The 22245-nt window shown below is 33.7% G+C and overlaps 1 protein-coding gene across 3 annotated transcripts; it reads right to left on the bottom strand.

Moving 5' to 3' along the window:
• Positions 1-831: 831 nt before the first annotated feature.
• LOC128559833 (uncharacterized) lies at positions 832-21289 on the bottom strand. 3 transcript variants are annotated; one of them, XM_053552520.1, is made up of 10 exons: positions 21150-21289; positions 20704-20818; positions 19035-19205; positions 11012-11125; positions 6578-6646; positions 6076-6144; positions 5756-5824; positions 4920-4988; positions 4370-4454; positions 832-3225 (listed from the first exon to the last, which is right to left on the bottom strand). In XM_053552520.1, the coding sequence occupies exons 2-10, from the start codon at positions 20723-20725 to the stop codon at positions 2493-2495; spliced, it is 1401 nt and encodes a 466-aa protein (XP_053408495.1). In that variant the 5' UTR covers positions 20726-20818; positions 21150-21289; the 3' UTR covers positions 832-2492. The 3 variants fall into 3 exon arrangements, with proteins under 3 accessions (XP_053408495.1, XP_053408497.1, XP_053408496.1); XM_053552522.1 differs by lacking the exon at positions 4920-4988; XM_053552521.1 differs by lacking the exon at positions 6578-6646.
• Between the last annotated feature and the right edge of the window lie 956 nt (positions 21290-22245).

The following is a 22245-nucleotide window of genomic DNA, read 5'->3' as shown; positions in this document are numbered from 1 at the left end:
TTGAATCAATAAATCACAAAAATATTATAAATTGCTAGGCAGGGTAACACATTTTCTCATTTAGTGTGCATGTCGGAAGAAACAGTAAATTCTCTTCAGCTGTCCGATTTCAACTAAAGTAAGCCAAGGAGAGAAAATAGGCGGGATCTCTAAATCTCCCCTTTACTTTTTTCATAGCTCTAAAGAATGACCATCCATACCCGCCGCAGGAGTCCGTCAAACACATTTCTGACACCATTAAAGTAAAGTTGGGATTGGACACTGTATCCACGTCGTTAAAGGGTTACCCAACAACAAGTCTGTATGAAGTGCAAACCTACTATCACTACACAGCTACTCTTTGCAGAAAAATTATCCGCATTCGCGTTGCCTCTGTAAACAGGAACAAAGAAGTTTCCTTTTTATGCAAACTGAAAACTAACACTTTACTCTTGCCACGACTTTAAATAAATCTAGTATTTGTTTCCGAATGGACACAAAGATTTTTTTCTTCAAATCGAATCTTTTTAATATGGCGGCCGTAATATAACTTGATCGACATATGGTATTATTCCGCTGTTACTCTGTAAAGATGGTTTTTAACATACGTTGTAATGGTTCAAATTTTACAGCTCTAGTTGATGACATATTAATCAAAAAGTAGATTTAAACGTGTTATTCGGCTGAAAGTATTCGTGACATATATTTGTTGGCACACTTCTTTTTTGTGGGGCATTGGCATTTGATCACTTGTGCTATTTGGACTACCAGAGAAGAACATTAAATCGAAAAGAGAAAATGAAAAGTGCTAGTAGATCAATTTGTAAATGACGCTAGAAACGAAATAGTCGCTGCATTTTTTAAAAAGATTTATCATTTTACAAAAACATCTGGTGCTAAAATAAACAAAGATAAAACTTTTGGAAGTTTTATTGGTGATATTCAAAGAAACACCTCCTTTCATGGAAATCAAATGAAAATACTTGCAGTTCGCACGCCTACAGTACAGATAATGATGCTATATATAAAGTAAAAAAGCCTTATACAAGTTTGGAATTCCAGAAATTTGACTGTACAGATTATATTTTTTTTGATAAAGTTTTCTTATGTATTAAGTTTTGAAAATTAGAAATGTCAATGTCGCCGTACTAGCTTTTATGGGTTCGGTAGAGCTTTGGGTTGTATTTGGGACCTTGGGGTTGGTAGTAAGGATGAAACAGATACGATCCTGTATGATATGATCCTGTAATTATATATACGTATTCGTACACACAAATCTAATCAATAATGAACAAAATACATACAATTACATCAATCGACCAATACAATTCAATGAAACACATATAAAGGTAACTATAACACATGTTTACCTGTAGTTATATAAATATACAATCACAAATAATGGATTTCATTTGATGGGGCACAAAATGGCATTGTTTACGTTTTGAATGATGGCGGAGAAAGCGGAGAGTGGTGTGATTGGTTATTGACGAGTGCAAAAGTTAATCGAACAAAATGGGATAAGTGACGGAGTAGTTATCTAAGGCTCTAAATACGACTACATATTTTACTAATTAAACTATTTAGAATACACTATTCCTGCTATAAAACGGGTTCTTTTAGAATACGGAGACTGACAATTAACATGTTGGAATATACTTTTCACAAAAAGACCTATTAAACATAAAGATGCTAACAGGGACCAAAATGTACAAATGCACCCTACGACATGAAGAGAAGAGGGGGCGGGGGAGAGGGGTGGGGGTGAGGGGTGGGGCAAAGTTTGTACAGCATTTCAGATATACGGGAATCACTTAACATAACAATGATTTTCAAATCATACACTCAGACGATGATAAATGGAGCATTATTTACAGTACTTATGACTTTTGATTTGAAATGATATAAATACACTGAAAATCTTCTGACATTTTGTATAGGTATTTATGTTGTATTGATGTATTGCAGACATGAATTAATTATTTGAATAATTTTCATACTGCTGAAATGAAGTAACTGTATGGTATTATGCTAATGCCAAAACATTCAAATTTTGTGTATTGTTAAAAATAGATAAATAATTGATAAATAAGTCTATTTACACTGTACAGATATTGGCAAAATTTACACGTCGATGATCCAAACAAACATCACTGAAAATAAGATCCAGACCGCCAAAACCAATCACTTTCACCAGACAAACCGCTATACATTTGTGCGTGAATTATCTAGTCGTAATTATATCAAATTTGTGTGATAATAATACTAAGTCGTCATTCAAGCAATTGTTAAACTGAAACTTGTTGTCACAATTATGTAAAAAATAGGAATACATAGGTCGCTATTAAATTTTTAATAAATTGATAAATTATCCTGACATTTTTGACCAAAATATATACTTTGGGTAAACGTGTCTCAAATGAGACACAGTATTCTTTATCCACCATCGGACCAGTGAACTGAAGATTACGATTTGTGAAAAATATGGCTCAACAAAGTTTGCTTTTCACTTGTCATTTATCTTTATGTTCAGTATCAAGTTTTGAATATGGGTTGTCAGTTAAACCCCATGTTTCACTGATTTCAGACGTGCTATTGTAAGTTTGAGAATCAGTATCAGAAGCCGGTTTCATATATTTACATTTTTCCATTTGCTTAGTTCCATATATGTTATCACTTTTACCACCCCTTTTTTCTGTTTCTTCGCCAATTCTGTTGTAGATCTCATTTCCTTTATTATAAACATTATCTGTAACCCCACCGACATTTTTCTTTAGCTTTACACCAGATGACATGCTTGAGTCATACGTGTTATCGTCTGATGCGCTTGTTCCACTTTTCTGTACTTCGATAGCTTGGTCGTAAGTTTTATCTGGTACCATTTTCTGTCGTGTGCCAAGGACGTTGTAGTCATCATTTTGAAGCTGGTTATAAACACGCTCTGCTTGTTCATCATTACATTCACAGTCTTCATTTGCATATGTACTAGAGTAACCCTTCATTCCAGTGTTTGTTTTGTTATAGGTACCATCTATATTACTGTCATCATATGTGTTTAATCCGATTCTAATTTTTCCTGTGTTGCTTGCATCTTGTAACGTAAAGTCGGGATAGTTGTAAAGAACATCGCCCGGTGTGTTCGCTTCTGCATTTGTGCTTTTGTTTGTGAATTCCGGATAGTTGTATTCATATTCGGCCACTGTTTCTGTTTTTGGCCTATTGTCTAGTCGTAGTGAAGACTTGCACCTGAATAAAAACATTATGACGTTATAAAATCACGTGATACTTCGGATTTCGAAATTTCGATTTTATAGCCCATATAACATTCTTTTTGTATTTCTTTCGGACAGAGCGGATTTGAAACATCTGCATAAATCTATGTTGTCTACCGTTTCGTAAATTTCCTGCTCCTCGTACGGTGGCCGTCACGTGCATTCATATTCGGCAATATCGGTTGTGTAAGGATAATGGCGGAAAGGTACAGACATTGCTGTCTATTTTAAGACGAAATCTCACCCTTTACTGAATTTTGAAGGCTCAGAAAATTGGGGTTTATGTGTCAAGAATCATGAAGACCTACGCGTAAAATAACACCTCCTGTGCTGACATTTTAGAAGCATACGATAGCTGACCACTTTACAATCTTACTTACGTACTTGAATGTAGAGTTCGTACCCGACGATGTATATATTATATACTATATCAAAGTAAGAGAGTGGTTCGTGGATAAAAATATTTCACTAAATTTGTAAATGTGACTGTTGCTTACTCATTTATTTATTTGTTATTTATATTTATTCCTAATGTCATTACTAGCAGCAATATTTTTCTGAATAATATAGCTTTATGTACTTTATCGCGAATGTATATATTATTCAATGTACACAACAATACATCTTTCAGAATGCTTGTGGGATTTAATGTTATATTATGTTGTATAAAACTCTCACATTCTGCTTCTGCGACAGAGAACATATCTGTATTCTAAATGAAAACGAAAGCCAAAATTAAAAACAAAATCCTTTATTTACCAGGAAGTATCTCTCCTTATGATAAATTTTTACAACAAAACTGCGTATACCGGAAATAACAATAAACGACAGGCCGATCATGTATACAGGAAATAGACTTTTCCGCCACTCTCCCTACGCAACCGATGGTTCCCAGAATTTGAATGTTCTGTATGGGGATAAAGAAATTATTGGAACAACCATACAAATCTGTATTTAAAAATTCTAGACATTACCTGAAAACTTAAAAGAAGAAATATTTAACACGATTATTACGAAATTATTTTAATCTAGGTTTAAACTTTGGGGGCCTCGTTTAACACATTCAAACCATTGCTTCATGGAACAATATTGTATTATACTTTTTAAAGTAAAGTCACCTTCTGTGTATGAGGACAACAGCTATCACGTTAGCTATTATGACCAGCACCACAATGATAGAAACGATGGCAGCAGTGTCTTTATCTGCGGAAAGGAAATATATTATCTTTACATATCTAAAATAACACCTCTACGTGCAATATTCAAAATAAGCAATATGCAAAAAGGGACCAACAAGTTCTAACAACAACAAATAAATACACTCCCCTTGTTTTGATTCTGATCGGCAAATCCGTGATTCGCATGAACACAGAAGAAAGTAGTTTCATTTCTTTTATTTACATTAGTTTCCATACGTTCCAATAACGAACTGATAGAAGCTACATGCACAAAACACGATTTTCTATTTGTGGTCGTGTTTTCAAGTAATGTTTGACCAGCTTCGCTGTAATTTAGGGCAGAATTAAGATCATTCGACATAAATTGGACATTAGTCTGTGACATGATACTTGTATATGGTTAAAAAGTTCATCCATAATGTCAGAACATATCGGATCGAAATCGGGCCGATATTTTCGATGGGAGGTTAATAAGACATTAGTATTGTACTTGTATCCGGTGATGGCTGTATAGTCTGGATTTGTTGGTCATTTCTCGATTTAGTTGTGTCTGTCGTCTCTATAATAATAATAATAATGATTATTTTCAACGATTTTCTTGAAATATCTACGATAGATATAACGATTATAATGTTAAGGGGTAAGTTACTGCTACGTAGGGTTACATTTAGTAGGATAATCACGTCTAATGAAGCATATGATTGCATCATAATTGGTACCACATTGATGCATTCGATGACTATAACGCAGATGTATTATTTTTTTTGCAAATGAACCATGTCTGTGTTATGATTTTGCAAACCACAGAAACAGTACAGTGGTTGAAATAAAAAAGTTAAATCAAAGAATATCAACGATGTTCTACAACGACACGTAAGTTGCGTGCCTCCCCATGTTATTTCTTTATCAACGTAAAAGGTGGTCAAATACGTTACACTACGGAAAACCAACAATCTCTAATGTGAAAAAAAAGGCACACAATTCATTTCATTTGCTGTATAGCAAAATTATTATACAAACATGGCAAATTCGCAACTCAAATACATCCATGAAGGGCCTAATGGTCAATACAATGGTTGAAAATTTGATACCAAACATACTGTTTTCTTTACTTTGAATGTACTTGTGTATCAACAATTTAATAGTAGAAAATAAAAGGGAAAAATACTTTTTTCGGCCATGCTATAAAGGTAAGGGCAAAATTAAGATCATTCTTGATATATTCTGACATCAGGCCTTACTCCGGTTGAACAGGTCATGAATAATGACATCGGACCGAAATCAGACAAATGCGGAATTTTAGGTAATAAGACAATAGTACAGTACCTGAATCTGGTGATGGCTGCGTAGTTTGGATTTGTTGGTCATCTCTCGATTTAGTTGTGTCTGTCACCTCTGTGATAATAATAATAATAATAATAATAATAATTACAAACTTTTTTGATGGCGGCAAATTTTTTATATAAACGTGGCTAATTCGCAAATCAAATACCTTTATACAGTAGTCAATAAATGGCTCAGAACTTCGCCCAAATATCATAAGAAAATACTCCGCCTGTTGTTATATGTGACTAGAAAGTTTATTCGAAAGGAACATTCAATGGAATTGTCTTTTGACCATGCTTTAAAATACTCAATTACTGTACTTGTATCCGGTGGCGGCTGCGAAGTCTTGATATATTGGTCTTCTCTCAATGTAGTTGAGTCTGTCGTCCCTATAATAATAATATTAATAATAATAATAACCTTTTTTATTTTGGCAGCAAAATTCGTTATACAAACATGGCCAATTCGCGAATCAAATACATTTAAATAATAGTCAATAAATGGTTCAGAATTCGATGCCAAATATCATACGAAAATGTTCAACCGTTTTTATATGTGAGTACAAAGTGAAATGAATTATCAATTCGAAGAGAATTGTTTTTCGACCATGCTTAAAATTGAGAGGCATTCGAAATATATTCAGCATCGCTGTCACAGACATTTGGTATGACATAAAACTTGTATCTCGTTAAAGATATTTCATGAATAATGGGTATTGGTGATTGATCCTAATATTCTCAACATGACCATATTGGATTAAGATCGGACCGATATGTCCAGTTATTGGCGGGAGGTCAATGAGACAATGTAAAAGCACTGTACTTGTGTCCGGTGATAGCTGCGTAGTCTGGATATATTGGTCTTCTCTCCATGTAGTTGTGTCTGTAGTCTCTTTAATAATGATAATGATAACAAGATTTAGCTGACCAGAAGGTTCCTCCTAGCGCATGTACAATGTTTTGTCTTTTAAGTAAATCTGATTTTAGCATCATATTACAGATGTTTAATATGACAGTGATGGAAGTCATTTAGTTTATTTTATGTTCAATATTAAAATCTTCGAAATTCTGTGCAGAAGTAGCACTTCCCGTATGTTTTCGTCATGTGATTAACACAAGCGAGCATCTGCATATATGCACAAAAATATTTCACATATTTATTTATGAAACGCGAGAAAAGGATCTAGACAGATTACAAAGTGGGAAAGAAGCATTGGCAAACCTGAACTTCAGCATCTGCAAATTGCACAGACGTATCTGAAGCTATAAAAACATCACGTAACCAACGATTATTTCATAATCATATTCTACACGATCCGCAGCAAATTGCTATATAAACATAAAGCAAGGTCGCCTATACATGAATCTACGATAAGATATAGTTGTTTCATTTCATCCAATGATTGTAACATGACTGTAAGATTCTACTCTGTTTCCGTTGTATGTCGACTAAATATACTCGACTTTTTCAGTGCTAAGTAGATCTAGTAGTAAAATTTTCTGAAACAATTTGTAACTGATAAATTTATTTAAGAAATAATATATCTCATCGGTGATTTGTCGCTGAATAAATCACTGTTTGGAGTTCAGATGCGAAAGAATTATATCACGAGGGCGCAGCCCGAGTGATATAATACTACGCATCTGAACGACAAACAGTGATTTATTCAAGAGCAAATCACTAAATGAGATATATTATTTCGATTCTAACACGTTACCAAAAGTTAAAATACATCCTTTTTGGCATTCATTAAATACTTGCCCATTTTTAATCGGTTTCTTTTCCAGCGCGCCGCTACGCCGTTTCACGCTATGACGTAATAATTGTGACGTCAGAACAGTGAATTGTTGTTTAATAATTCACTGTTTCCAGCCTTCTTTGTTTAATAGGAATATGAATCGGATCGTGTTAGAATTGTTCATATAGTGTTTCAGTCAGGCTACACAGTACGTACCGATAAGTTTCAGGCATCAAAAATGTCAACTAGGTTCTATTCTAGCAGTAAATAATTTATATCTTCAGACTCGAGTGTTTACGCGGTTTATATGCCGCAATGTTCTGGTGTGTATATTGCAGTGTCATCATAGGTGACACGTACTGTTTTTAGAAACTGCAGAGACTACATAAACTGTAAATAAATTATTTATGCACCTGTCAATATTTTGCCCGCCCAGGGGGGCGGCGGGCCGACCCAGGGGAATTTGACATTTCAAAAATTTTGTTGTCTAAATCCCCACCCTAGGGACAACCTTTTTTGTCTAAATCCCACCCTAGAGCCTGGTTGGTACATCAAATTTTTGTCAAATTCCCGCCTGTCGGGAATGGTCTTCTGTCTAAAGTCCCGTGTATGCCCGCCGCTCCCCCGGGCGGGCAAAATATTGACAGGTGCATTATACTGATTTTTTTTATATCAAACCTTAAATGTAATTGAAAATAACATTTTATTTTCACAGCAGTAACTACTTAATACGTTATCTGAAATTTACTAAATATCGGAAAATTCCGTTATGAAGCACTTTTCAATCGTAGGGAGGTGTTTATATCCGCATATGGCCACGAGCTATAATCACGCCTGGTAAACAACAGAGCTACCTCTTTCAGATGTAAACGGTAAATCGCTCTATCGCAACTTCCGAGTTAGTTCATGTCGCGAAAAAAGAACGTCAACAAAGGTGAGTGCCATCATATTTTTAGTGTTTTTACAAGCATAGTATCGAAAATCAAAAATAGGGGAATGGTAGGAGATGTAGATTTAATTTAACTTTACAGAGAATTTAAAGTTCGCTAATTCATTTTTAACTTATTGTCGCGGCGATGTTTACCTTCAAGCAAGTTTACCGCTAAATCAGTTTGCAGGTAAACATCACTACGACCATACATCAAGAATGAATAAGCAAACTTCAAGTTGTCTGTAAAGTTAAATCAAATCTGCATCGTTTACCATTCCCCGATTTTTGATTTTCAATACAATGCTTGTAAAAAAAAAAAAAAAAAAAAAAAAAATATGACGACACTCACCTTTGTTGACGTTCTTTTATCGCGACATGTACTAGCTCGGAAGTTGCCGTAACGAACTTTCTGTACTAAACTCGACTTCTGATAAGCCTTATTTGAATCAAAGCATTGTAAATACTGGAGGACGGATTGTCTTAAATTGTATTGATTCTGTCAGGTCCGAGATCAGCAATGTCCCTTTTCTGTTGGGACTGTTAAACTATTAAATGTTTTTTTCGGCTGTTTTTTTTTACAACAGTGTTACCATTTCCTTGCCAAATTTCTATGTTCATTGTGAATTTAATGACTAAATATGAACAATGCAGACTATCATGATCAGACTGCACAGATGTGACTGCACAGATGTGCATGTAGATACATACACACAATTACGAAGCAATCATACATTTGGCAAATATACATCAAACTATAATAACATAGGGGACAGAACTGAAACACATTTTTTTAAGGTCAATAATTATAGCAGGGACGATCAGACTTTTAAGGAATAGACATGTAACTGACAACCGTGTTGCAAATTAAAATAGACTGTAACAGCCAAATCATTTGAGCATGAACTATTTTGTTTTTGATTTAAAATAGCTATAACTTTTACACATTTACCAAAAGCTCAGTAATATTCTATTCGAGAGCTAAGTAATATTCTATTCGGCAATATAATAAAGTCCTTTCTCAATAAATTTCCAAGTATCATAAATCATTGGAAAAGACTTTTACTTCTTTTGATTTAAGCATCTATCAAAGTTCTATTATTCTATTTCACTTCTTTGTGGTGATTAAAAATAACAAATATCCGAGCTTTTAATTATGATTTTCTTTTAGTACAGCTAATTTATTTGTGAATTCCACTGAAAGTAAAATCTTCAATGAAAAATGCGTCATCTGGCGATAAGAACACTGTCTCGTATATAAAGCGTGCTTCGTTTATTTGTCGGGCACATCGTCTGCTCGTGATTATACTACATTTATCCTCTGCATTCAATTAAAGCGCGCAGTGAAGCGTGGTAATTTCAGCTGTTCTATGTGCTGCCATTTGAGACCTATTTTCTTTCGGCGGAGTGTAAAATCTATGGCGGTTATCAAAAAATCGATAGCAAAGCCGAAATCCGTATATGTATTATTGTGGTTCCACTGGACGGAATTGTCTTCGTCAATTCGTCCAAAAATCGATAATCCTGTAGCTTTGACCGTTATCTTCCGTAAAATTACGTCCATCTCCGAAATTTAGCGGGGGCCATAAACATCGAGCGATTTACTGTATACCTCTGAAAGATGTAGCTCTGTTGTTTACCAGGCGTGATAATGTAGTGCTGTAAAATGTGAAGAATTTGTGTGGTTAGAATCGAAATAATAAATATGTTCCAATAATTTTATCAGTTAGTTATGTATGGACAACCGTTCGGATGCGAATTCATATTTAATTACTCGTGCTTTACGCACTCTTGATTTAACTTTTACTTATCCAAACTGATAAAATATAGGGACATATCTATTATTACATAAACATGATTGTTTGGCAGGAGTCTATTTCCAGATCATGCATATTCCATAAACTAATATCTATTCTACAGTATCAAATATTCAATGCACGGGTTAAAACCGTCTCTATTGTCAGCCTGCTGTTAATAACATGCACTTCGCTATAGAATTACGTAAAGAAGTGCGGACACACATTGGCACAGAGGCTATTTGTAATCAATATGTATGAGTCCAAGATGGCGGCGCCCCACTGGTATTCGAATGCCTTTGACAGTACCCTTGTATCCATTACCTGCTCAGTTTAGTGTGAAATATTGAGCTTAAGTGTTCCTTCTCAAGGAACAACAACAACAACAACAAACATAATAATAATAATATTGATAATAATGATAATAATAATTATAAAAATGATGATGATGATGATGATGGTGGTGATGATGATGATAAGATGGATGATAATGACTAACAGGGTACACCCGGCTTCCTTTCTGTCATCTATGCTGCTATCTTACACTGTTTGATTAAATCATTCATTTTTTATCATTACATGATTCTAATTGCTTCAGTGAGCAAAGTCGTACCGCTTTTTACTTAGAAAGGAATTGCAACACAGTGGCGTATCTCCGTTTGTGAGTATCAGATTTCATGTAATTTTTTTTTATTTTGTTCTTTTAAAACATATTAACTTTTAAATGCCAGTATCTGTTATAAGATGTAAATATATAAGAATTCTAAATAACTTGTGTTAATTTAAAGCAATACCATTTTCACATAATACTCTCTTGTCGGAAATGACATCGGTGAAGCGAAGAAAATATTCGTCATCCTTTCCTTTTTCAAGATATCCTTTCCAGGCACCTTCGGTCTCATCTTCATCTGTACAGAAGAAAATTGTTTAAGGAAAAAACACTGAAGATTTACCTGTGGATTTTAAAGCTACTCGCCCTATGTTTGTTTGAAAATTTTCACCACGTTCATTTCCAACATGTTTGGCATACTTATAGAATGTTTATATGATACTTACCTTGATAACATTTTTGAAAATAAAAGTTAAATACTGGTAAAAATGCAGGAAGAATGTATTTTTCGAATTATTTCAAACGCGTTTCAATGGTTTACGACCTTCTGCAATATTTTGATCATTTGTTAGAATATCTTGCAAAAATCTTAAGTCAATAACTTTGAACCGAGTACTCACTTTTTATGGATTTTTTAGAGAAATTTTGGAAGGAAATGTGTGGGTTAGTCCCTTTAAGTTGTTGTGTTTGAATTATAATCAAAACTGGCTAATCCAGAGGAAAGCAGTCAGGCTACAACTGTACATGACCCTCCGAAGGTATTTTGTATTGAAAGAAGAAGGAAAATACGGATATTTAACACTTTTCAGTGTTCAGTGTATTTCGGTTTCACCTTTATCCGTAGGAGTCTGCGTAATTGATAATTTAATTAGTATGCGCGCTAGCTTTCTAAAATAATTTTAAACTGTATTTGTCGCGGGGCTCGTGTTTCTCTCATTTTTAAACAACTATGATAATGATTTTTTCGACGGCTTTCAGTGCCATCATGATCAACATTAGTGTAATAGCAGAGCTACCGGCGCCGCGAAGCAGCGCCGACAGCGTCGCATTACGGTTAAACGTATGAAAAAAAATGAACAGAGAGATCTAACTGTGTATACTATCGAGTTGAAAATTCGTGGTACTTTTTGGAATCGGTGTTGTTCGGATTTTTTCAAGTACACTATGCACATAGTAATTAATCAGTAAACACATCAGTAGACGCTTACTGTTTACGGTTGACAAAAGCGTCTCGCTTACTGCTTTGAATATTGAATAAAAATGCAAATGAGCTTTTGATAATAAGAAATAAGTGCTAAATACATTTTCTACGAAGAAAAAAAGAAATAAAACACAATATTTTCATTTTGAAACGACTTTCGTCACGCTGCCATTACTGAACTTTATTATATATAGATCTACTTATGTTCCAGTCATAATCGTTAATGATTGTTGGAAGTATCATGTAAATGTAGATGTATGTTTGTGTTATGACGTCATAACTCCACACTGGTGTAGTGGTTAGCGAGTACGCGTTGTAGTCCAGAGGTCGTGAGTTCGATTCTCATTAGGACCAGATTTTTTTTAAATTTTTATTTTTTTTATTTAATTTCTTTTTTTGTATTATTATGAGTTTTGAAAATATTGTATAAGTCATTCATGTGAAATTCAACATGTGTTTAGTTTTGATGTCAGGTTCCACTGTAGTGCCTGTGTAGTAGTCAGTAGACATAACTTAAAAAAAGAAAAGCTTTAGGATCAAAATATACAGGCATTAAACTGTGAAAAGCAAATAATGCTCTTCTCCCCGTTCGCATATATTTCATCTATTAGCTTGAAAATCACTGACCAGAGCTTATCAAAAAAAAAAAAAAAAAAAAAAAAAAAAAAAAATTGGCGATGAATTATCAACAAACATCAAAAAGGTTCTTACTACCATCCCTATTCTATAGTGCTAAAAGATTAACCACTTTTGGGTTTAAAACAAGCTTTGTTCAGTCATGTAAATGATTAAATGATTGTAATTTTCTCATACCAGGCGTCTGTTATAGCAGTATTTTTGACTGAAAGTTGGACACATTCTTCCTTCCAAAAAGAACCAAAATTTGACAAGAATGACATTTAAAAGAATTACAATAGTCATTTCCAGGATTACGTAAATTCTAATTTCTATTAACTTTGGAAATGGAACATTAACTTTTTACATTAAGTCCTCATTGCCCAACATTCACACGCAAAGACACATAATTCCTTTGGCTATTGGCCTAATGAGATTCTGTTAGGTTTGAAATTTTCAAAGTTCAAGCTTTTCAATTTGAAGCAGTTATCATTTTGTGACTGGTTTCCAGTATGATAATAAGTTATGTAAAATTGTTGATGCAGTACGTTGTAATAAGAATAACAGAAATTATTCAAATACGTTTTTTTCTTTATCTTGGTGCAGATGTTAATCTATACCGAACTTTCTTTTGATTATATACAGAATATTTGTGGAGTTTTCACATGTCGAGAATTAATCTTGATGCAGTCTAAAACATGCATTCAGAAATCATGAATTATCATCAATAATTTTAATAGATCTAAAGAACATAAACTTCCTAAACGAATCCATAATTCCAGATAATTCCAGCACCACTCCTTTAATTTTTAACGGGCACTGGTGATTTTTCATGGGAGCTCTGCTTTTTAGGTAGCACCTAATTTCATATTATTATAAGTAGAATAGTTAACACTACAGAGATGTTTAAAATATCTTGTATCTTGCTTTTTATCGGAATTTATTTGAAGTAGATTAAATAAAATTACCTTTCTCGTTTAATGTAGCTTCAAACTATTTTCTTTTTTAAGTGAGTAAAAGGGCAATGATTGCCTGGCAGTGAATTTATGAAAGCCATTGTCAAGCCTTTCAGGAAGCTTAAAGAATTTTTAAAAATTGGACCACTGTTGAAAAAGATATGGCAATTTGAAATTCAAGAAAATGTCTGATCATGGAGGCAGCCATTTTAGTGTTTTCTAGGCAAACTTTCTATACTCTAAAAGTGTTATTTTCATTTGAATTGTACCAGTAACCTAAATTCATGAAAAAAATACCAGTTTCAGTCTGATAAAATCAAATTTTTAAGGTTTTACGGCTTTTGCTAGCGCGCCAAATTTCCTTCAAAAATGCTGTCGCGACGTTATTACGGTTTTCGTTAATCGATAGCCGCGAGTTACTGGAGTTCGATATAATAACACCGGGAATTATTGTGCCTGGACTGAAGTTACTCTTACACCGTCTTGCTCCTTCCTTTTTCGCTGCGATCGAACCAGAGAACATGTCGGTAATAGACAGAGCAGTATTAAAACATTTGGATTTAGCAGATAAAGTATCTAACTTGATCTTGGATGATTATAAAGTTTAGATGATTTTATTTAGAAAGGGATATATACAGATTTTTATAGAATAAATAAATAAATAAATAATAAAAAGAAAGATTTTTATTTTATTTTGAACTTAAATTTTGTTTTTTGTTTTATATTCTATAATTCAATATACGGACCATGGGGAAAACGAAGCGTTCAACTTCAAGACGGGCGTCGAAGCCGTCAGACTTGGCGGATGCAGTAGGAGTAGGGCGTCTGTAATATCTACGCCTACGGAGTTGCCGTTTCGACTGTTAGCAGTGGGATTTCATGCGCAACGACCTCATTGATCAAGCCAGAGGCCAGTCCTTCCTCAGATACTGGTGCTACAGCAGCTGTGCCTCAAGTGACTCCTTCAGTAGTTCCACCAACAGTTCCTGGTAATTGTACTTTATTTTGTAATTTTTCTCAGTTGGACGGTGGTCCTGTCGCTATTTCCAGTGTCCATGACGAACTCGGATTTCATGTCAGTAACGCCATAAAAAAATAAAATGATTTCAGGGCAGTATGTGACCACTTTTCCTTGCTGGGGCTTATTTTTGCCATATTTTATAAATTTTTGCCATAATCTGCACTCAGATCGCACACTTGTACTGTAAAATATATCCAATGCCATCCCTGGCACCACACCAAAAATTTAGCAGTATTTAGTCTGTAAATTTGCATTTTTAGAAAAAATACACCACAAACAGTGAAACTGAAATATTTTCTAGGTTTTCAGAACTTTCTATGCTAAATTGGACTGAAATTGTCATTTCCTATCATAATCTGACCAAACTAACCCAATTACAGCCACGTCTAAAAAAAAGTTTAATTTTTACCCCTGCTCAACTTCTAGGTTGCAGTTTACCAATTCATTCCTTCTTTATTTCATATAAACAATGATATATTCAGACCTCATCTTTAGTACTTAGGAGCATTTAAATGATATGAAAACCATATAATATTATGGTCATTTAGAATGACATGTCTTCTTATTAAAAACAGAAAAAATATTGACATGATAAGTTACATACAAGAAAAATAATCTGTTCTATTAGACCTCCCTGGTTCTGAGAAACACCACCCTCTAAAAATGCTCCCATGAAATTAGCCGTTTAGCAATTACGCGTATGTATACAAAAAGTAAAACTTTTACCTGGAAATTCACAATGAAAATGGTCTAGGTCTTTTCTCAGTACAATAACGCGGCAATAAAACTTAGTCAAAAACATAACTCTCACATGCTCATGTGACTCATTATACCAGATTTCATCAACAGCATGTAACTACGTTTTGGACTACTGTAACACTGCGTAGTCACTTCCTGTTTAGTATAATCAGTCCTTATAATGTCATTAACATATTGCTGAATTCTTTATTTAGCAGATAACTATTTAAAAAGATTAATTCCATATGTTTCTTTAGTTTAATATGTAAAACATTGTAATTTCTTTCATTATAGTAGGATAAAAAAATATTTTTCAGAAAAAAGGAAATAAGGTTCGGATATGTATCTAGAAATTCAATAAAGCGACCATTTTTGTTTTTGCTATTGAAACAAAATGGCAACCGAAGTTTTATCAAATATTTGAATGTTATAATTTTCTCACTTTTAAGCTGATTTTGAAAATTATTTCACTTCTTTAAATGATTTAAGAAATCCTTGTTGTCGGAATTAACATAAAAACAACTTCATACCATTGGCTTTTCCCTTTAAACAAATTTCAAAGCTTAAAATACCAACATCAGTACTCCTAATTTGACATTTTTATTCTCATGGCTAGAGTTGAAAAGCCTAAACTGTGTTCCTTAAGTAGACCAGTGCCAACGCCTTTGAATTTTTCATTTAGATATAGTTTACGGGATTCGTTTTTATTGTAACATTAATTCAATTCAAGAAATCACTATTTTCTACTGAACAATTTAAATAAGAACATAGTTTAAATATTTAAGTACCAAATTATCAATGGAAACTGAAAAAAGGTATTGCAAATCAAATGTCTTAATTTTTATTTGATAACCGCCGTAATAAGTAACCTTTCACCTGGAACAACTGATACGGGGACTGGAAACCGGCATTTATCTTATCTTATGCTGTCGTCCAATCGAAGCGTATGCCGTAGGTTATTTTGCTATTACTCAAACACTTACGCCTTACAGTTTAACTCGTCCTTTCAGTGAAAATTTGGGAAAGCATTTGTTGAATTTTTTGTTGAAAACAAAAGTTCTGCCATGAAATTATTGCCTGCATCTGTTTTTAAATGGAAAATATCTACATTAATGTTACTTTTCGCCTTGTGAAAATGGCTAAATCTAGACGTGTCTTACCAAGAGAGAAAGATGTCGTTTTTACATTATATATATATATATATATATATATATATATATATATATATATATATATATATATATATATATATATATATTTGCCTTGTTGATTCAGAGTATTTAGAACAAAAAAAATTAGGACATATTATAATGAAAATAGCAAGTCAAAACTGTAAACTGTTGCCTGAAAATATTTGTTTATGATATTGCTCTGTTCTTCACCATTTAAAAGCGTGTTAAACCTAGATGATTTTCGACAGTTTTATCTAAAAGTTCGGAATACTAAATGTAACTTTGTTGTCGGCCTTAAAAAGAAAATATTTTAATTTAAATACATTGTATTTTTCACACATCAGTTTTAAGATTAAATTTATTAAACTAATTTTTGGAGTTTAAACAACAATTTCGTTTGAAACATTCCCTACGTTCAAGAAAAATGTTTGTTTCTGTATGTAGAAATCTGACATTATAAACAATAATTATAATTATGGCTCTACAAGATTAAGAAAAGTGTCAGCTTTCTGTTATTTTCCATTTTTTAAAATTCAAATCCAACGAAAATCGGCCCTTTGATAAAGGTTTGAAGTTACGTGGTAAAATATTTCTTCAGGGAAGTGAGCTCGAGTTAATTCATGATAATTAAGCATATCACCACATATAGATTGGACCTTCCTGCTTTCACCCAACTATATTCCAAATAACATCAGTTACCATGATCCATTTTCTTACATTCATCAAAACATTTCAATATAACTACACAAAAAGCAGCAAAATATTCAACACTACTCAAAGCGAAAGACTTATAGAAATATTTTGGCGAAAATGAAAAAAATGCCCAGAATTACATACTTTCAAGACAAAGCTATTATTTGTTGCGCGATTACTGACACGTAACGTCACGACGTCGATGACGTCATTTTAGGAGGTAGGTTACTTTAATATTTGTATGTGCGCATGCCAAACTGGAAGCTAACGTGACGATTTACGACGACGTTTACGACAAACTTAATGTGTTTGTATATCCACTCTTCTGAAAAGTTATCATGTACCTGTCTCCGATCTGATGCTTAATGGTTTTAATGAATTTATTCATTATTTCCGCATTATTAAATCATTAAGCATCAGATCGGAGACAGTTTCATCCCTTTCTTTCTGAAGAATGGTTATACAAACACATTTAGTTTGTCGTAAACGTCGTCGTAAATCGTCACGTTAGCTTCCGGTTGGGTATGCGCACAAACAAATATTAAGGTAACCTACCTCCTTAAGCTGTAAGATTTGTTTAAATAAATGCAAATACACGGACATTTTACTTACCTTAGAAATAAGATGTTTTAAAGCTACACTAAGAAGAAAGATACTTTTATTTATTTTTTATAAGAAATTATGATAAAAATCAAGACATAAACTATTTTAAACATCTCTGTTGCCATGGTTACTTTAAACTTTAAGAAAAATAAGGTACCATGTAAAGGCTTGGTATTTTGCTAATAATATTACCCAAATATTCCCTGCTGGACATTAACAGAATGACACTGAAGCCTTCAGAAAACCTTTTTCATATGTAGCTGTTTAAAAATGACAGAAAATGCGTTACCATAGAATCACGAGCCCCGAGACATATACATTTTAAAGCTTATATTAGAAAGCTAACGCACATACTAGTTTAATTATCAGTTATGCAGACCTACGGATATCAATGAAACCAAAGTATACAGAAAAGTGTTAAATACAAAATACTTTTGGAGGGTCATGTACTTCAAACCTTAATAAACATTTTACTGGAAGGGACAGAGTTAAACGAAATTGAGATTGTAGCAGTTGAAGCATTAAATTATACGAAATACAAAAAATTCCTGCGGTTCAATTCATTTAAGTTAACCCTTGTAACAAGGTAACCTACCTCCTTAAAGGCGGTAATGTTTTGTAGAGTTTCTACGGTAATGTATGTATTATTTCCGCATTATTAAACCATTAAGCATCCGATCAGACACAGGTATAATTTAATGATTTTTTTTCTCAGTAAAATAAAATACAAACACATTCAGTTTGTCGTAAACGTTGTCGTAAATTCTCACGTTAGCTTCAGCTTTGGCATGCGCACATACAAATATTAAGCTATCCTACCTCCTTTAATTCATTTGAACTCACCACTGTGTACTTTGTGATTTGAAAATAATTTTGCCTCATGTATATGTATGCTGACTGAGCCATGCATTTCAAATGATTACAGAACTTGCAAAATGCCCGTATGAAATTGGGCGCTTTTTTGCATGAAACCATTTTCATTTTTTTTTGTTCCTAGAGCGGCCAAAATTGTATTCGTGGCAATAATATTGCGCTTGCATGAAGACGGGGTCAATTCCTGTTGACACAATGGCATAATATTGATTAGTAAATAAATATTGCTTTTACGGAAACGTGAATGTGCCAAAATCGTAATTACGCATAAATACGTTATATGTGTCTAAATGATAAGTCACATAGATTGTAAAAAATAATTGATGCTTCCAAACCTTTCGTGTAAATGATGTCCATTTTAAAAACACCTGTCCATGCTGTAGGACCGTGTCGTATATCTAATTCGTTTGAATATGACATTGGATATCTTTCATATGTTAAGCATAACTGTGCGGCACTTAACCATCGTCTTTTCTTGACATCACGTAAAAATTGGCCATCTTCACCTGAAAGTATAAGCCAATATAGTTACCGGTTTAACTATGCAATATATTTCGAAAAGAAATGTTAATGTTACTTCGCAGTTGTTCTGTCTGGTGAACGGAATGACCGGGAAGCTGATTTTAATGCTAAATGATACAAATAATATGCAAATCACTATATGATATAGTTTACAAATGGAAAGGAAATGTAACGTAAATATAAGAAATGAAACTATTTTTTTCGCTGTTCATGCGAAATGAACGACAGAATAGGATCGGCAAATTAAACACGAATCGCTAGCGCGATTCATTGATTTGCCGATCCTATTCTGCCGTTCATTTCGCATGAACAGCGAAAAAATCATTTCTTTTCTTAATTAGATACAGAAAAATCTTGATTATGATTTAGGTAAAGGTGGATCCACTTGGTGAGTCCCTAAGTAGCAAAAAAAAAAAAAAAAGAAATAAAACAATAAAAAATGTCGATAGCTTAAAGTTGACACCTCAGCCATTTGGGTCGTTTTGCTCGCTAGACAGTTTATTACATATAGTATAATTTCTGTTTGTTGAAGTGGGTGGATTGCTTCAAAGATATCTATTTTTGTCAAAATCTACAAATATATATGATGGCATTATGTCAAATATTTACGCTAGACTGCACCCGGCCCGTCTCCCGGGGTGTAAGATCGCTTTTTTTTCAGCACCGGTGAAAATTTCGGAAATCCCCATCTGGTATGCAAGAATATAGTCTATTTCTCGATTGAAAACGTTATTTAATCAAAAATACATATAGTTACGCTACAAGTGATAAAACAAAACCGGAACTAAACATTGTTATTTGTCTTTGAAACGTCATGACGTTTTCTTGTTTACGGACGTTGATTTCCCGCGCTTTGTTTGAATTAAATAGTTCTAAAAAGTAAGTCATTCGTTTGATTTTATTTTTACAATTACTTCTTGAATATGGTATGCAAGAAAAAGAATCTTTCATTGGCTGTAGGTCCAGATGGGAATATCCGGCCTCGAGGGTAACTGTTTACGCGGTAACTCGGCGAAGCTTCGTTACCGCCTTAAACAGTTACTCTCGAGGCCGGATATTTCCATATGCACCTACAACCAGTGAAAGAATCTTATAGTATTAAGCAAATTAGAGATAACAGATGGACATTCGGCGGGGAGACGTTTGTTAGGGCGCCGTTCGGCGGGGCGACATTTGTCGGGTCGCCATAACAACGTTCGAGGGGTTACGTATGGCGGGGCGACATTCGGTGGGGCGCCATAATGACTGCGACAGAACGAAATAACGAAATGGCATAAATCAGGCACCATAGAAATATGGCCATTACATTCTAATAACTATGATTTAATTTCAAATGATGAAGAAAAAAGAACTATCGAAATCCTAACAAAAGTATTTATGGTGATAGAGCTCTTCTTACTGTAAGGAGAGACCACTGCAGATGACATTGTGAATAATTACGATACACAGGTAAACTGTTATTTAAGTATATATTAAACATACACATGACATTTTTTTTTCTCATTGCAACGTTTCCAGTGAAAATCTCTTTTCGGTGGTATAAACTCGAGACACCTTTCTTTGTCTTTTGAGTTGTCAGTCGGTTTCTGTCGTGTTACTGAAATAAAATCGATGGGAATAACATATTATTCATCAAAATAAAATCCTAAATACAACGTCCCAGTTAAAAAAAAAAATCGTTAAACTGATTGCCTAGCTATTGCAAGCAGGTTAAACCAAAATGTACACAATCGCTAAAATTGACTAAAGTAACTGGGATGCTGCCTAAGAAGCTATTCTAAATCACTGAATATTTGCTTCAAAAGGTATAAAAATAACAAAATTTCAAGCGAAAGCATATTCGAATATTCTACCATCCACTGACTGATGCAAAGTTTTAAAGAAATGGTTGAGTTATTCACGGATAAAGTTATTTTAAACAATATCACCGTTTGGGTTGGTCCTATACAAAGACACGTAAGATTCGCCTGTGTAATTTCCTCCGCAAGCAACGCTTTCAGGATTCTTGCAATTAACATTACAGCTGGGACGGAGTAGGGATTTGTTCCAGAAGCGTGGTGAACTATCAAAGCAGTAACACTGAAAGTCAAGCATAGCATAGAAAAATACTGAAATTCAAATTGTCTTAAAGATGACTTGAAGTACTATATTTTCTTTCAATAGGTTCTAGATACTTATACATTCATTTTAAAATAGTAATGATTATGATGACTTTATTTCGAGAAAGTCCCTTCCGATAATTGGCTACAGTCAATTTTAACTTGTGGTCATCAACGCAAAATACCAAAAACACTGGATATTTCTTCAAATTATTATCAAATAATTCCTTTCACATATAACAATAATCGCAGGAACACATTGTTAAACATAAATATGCTCTTGTAAAGATATATCAATCATAACCCATGGAACCTTCAACGTATGTACTTTATAACTTTGAAGAAACCAGAGCATCAAGTGTAATACTATTAGGGGAACCAGTACCAAATCAGTTAGTCTCTAAGGTAACTGACAGCTTGTGGGACAAGCAACAGACGTGGTGTGTATTGCAATGACGAAGATTACGGAAATCGAGAATCGAATCAATGAGTTTATTATTGTCGAATGAATTGTATTGTATCCGGTTACTTATTTCTGTAATAACATGTGTCTGCAATGGAAATTTGTATTAGGCAGAAAAATGTTCATTCAAATTAGAAAATACCCTTTGAAGTCATAAACCATTCCCAATCATAAGAGAGATCACTTGAGTTAACGACTGCAGATAGAGGAGTGAACATCCAATAAAATAACAATGATATAATTTAACTTGTCATGTCAGCCGGGAGGCAAAACACGGTAAAAATGTGTCGTTTCCTGGAGTTGTCGCATGGCCTCCCTGTCAGCACGACACAACACAATAATAAATATTATTACATCCCTAAAATTATTTTCCACTGAGTTTCAATGGACCGCGACGGTGCAATATTTTTCCATATTTTGACGTGGAACGCTTTCATATCGGACGTGGATTTTTCTTAACGC

The sequence above is a fragment of the Mercenaria mercenaria genome, chromosome 10, assembly GCF_021730395.1.
Source record: "Mercenaria mercenaria strain notata chromosome 10, MADL_Memer_1, whole genome shotgun sequence".
In the NCBI taxonomy this organism is placed as follows: Eukaryota; Metazoa; Mollusca; class Bivalvia; order Venerida; family Veneridae; genus Mercenaria; species Mercenaria mercenaria.
The sequence above is the reverse complement of the archived record's forward strand: the minus strand, read 5'-3'. Positions and strand labels throughout refer to the sequence as shown.

Excerpts from the sequence above, each read along its gene's own strand:
- LOC128559833 (XM_053552520.1), bottom strand. The coding sequence starts at position 20,725 with ATGAGAAAAAAAAATGTCATGT. Across the intron at positions 5,825-6,075 it reads GCAGCCGCCACCGGATACAA|AGGTGACAGACACAACTAAA; the intron begins GTACAGTAATTG and ends TTATTATCACAG. Across the intron at positions 3,226-4,369 it reads GTTGTCCTCATACACAGAAG|GTGCAAGTCTTCACTACGAC; the intron begins GTGACTTTACTT and ends GTTTTTATTCAG.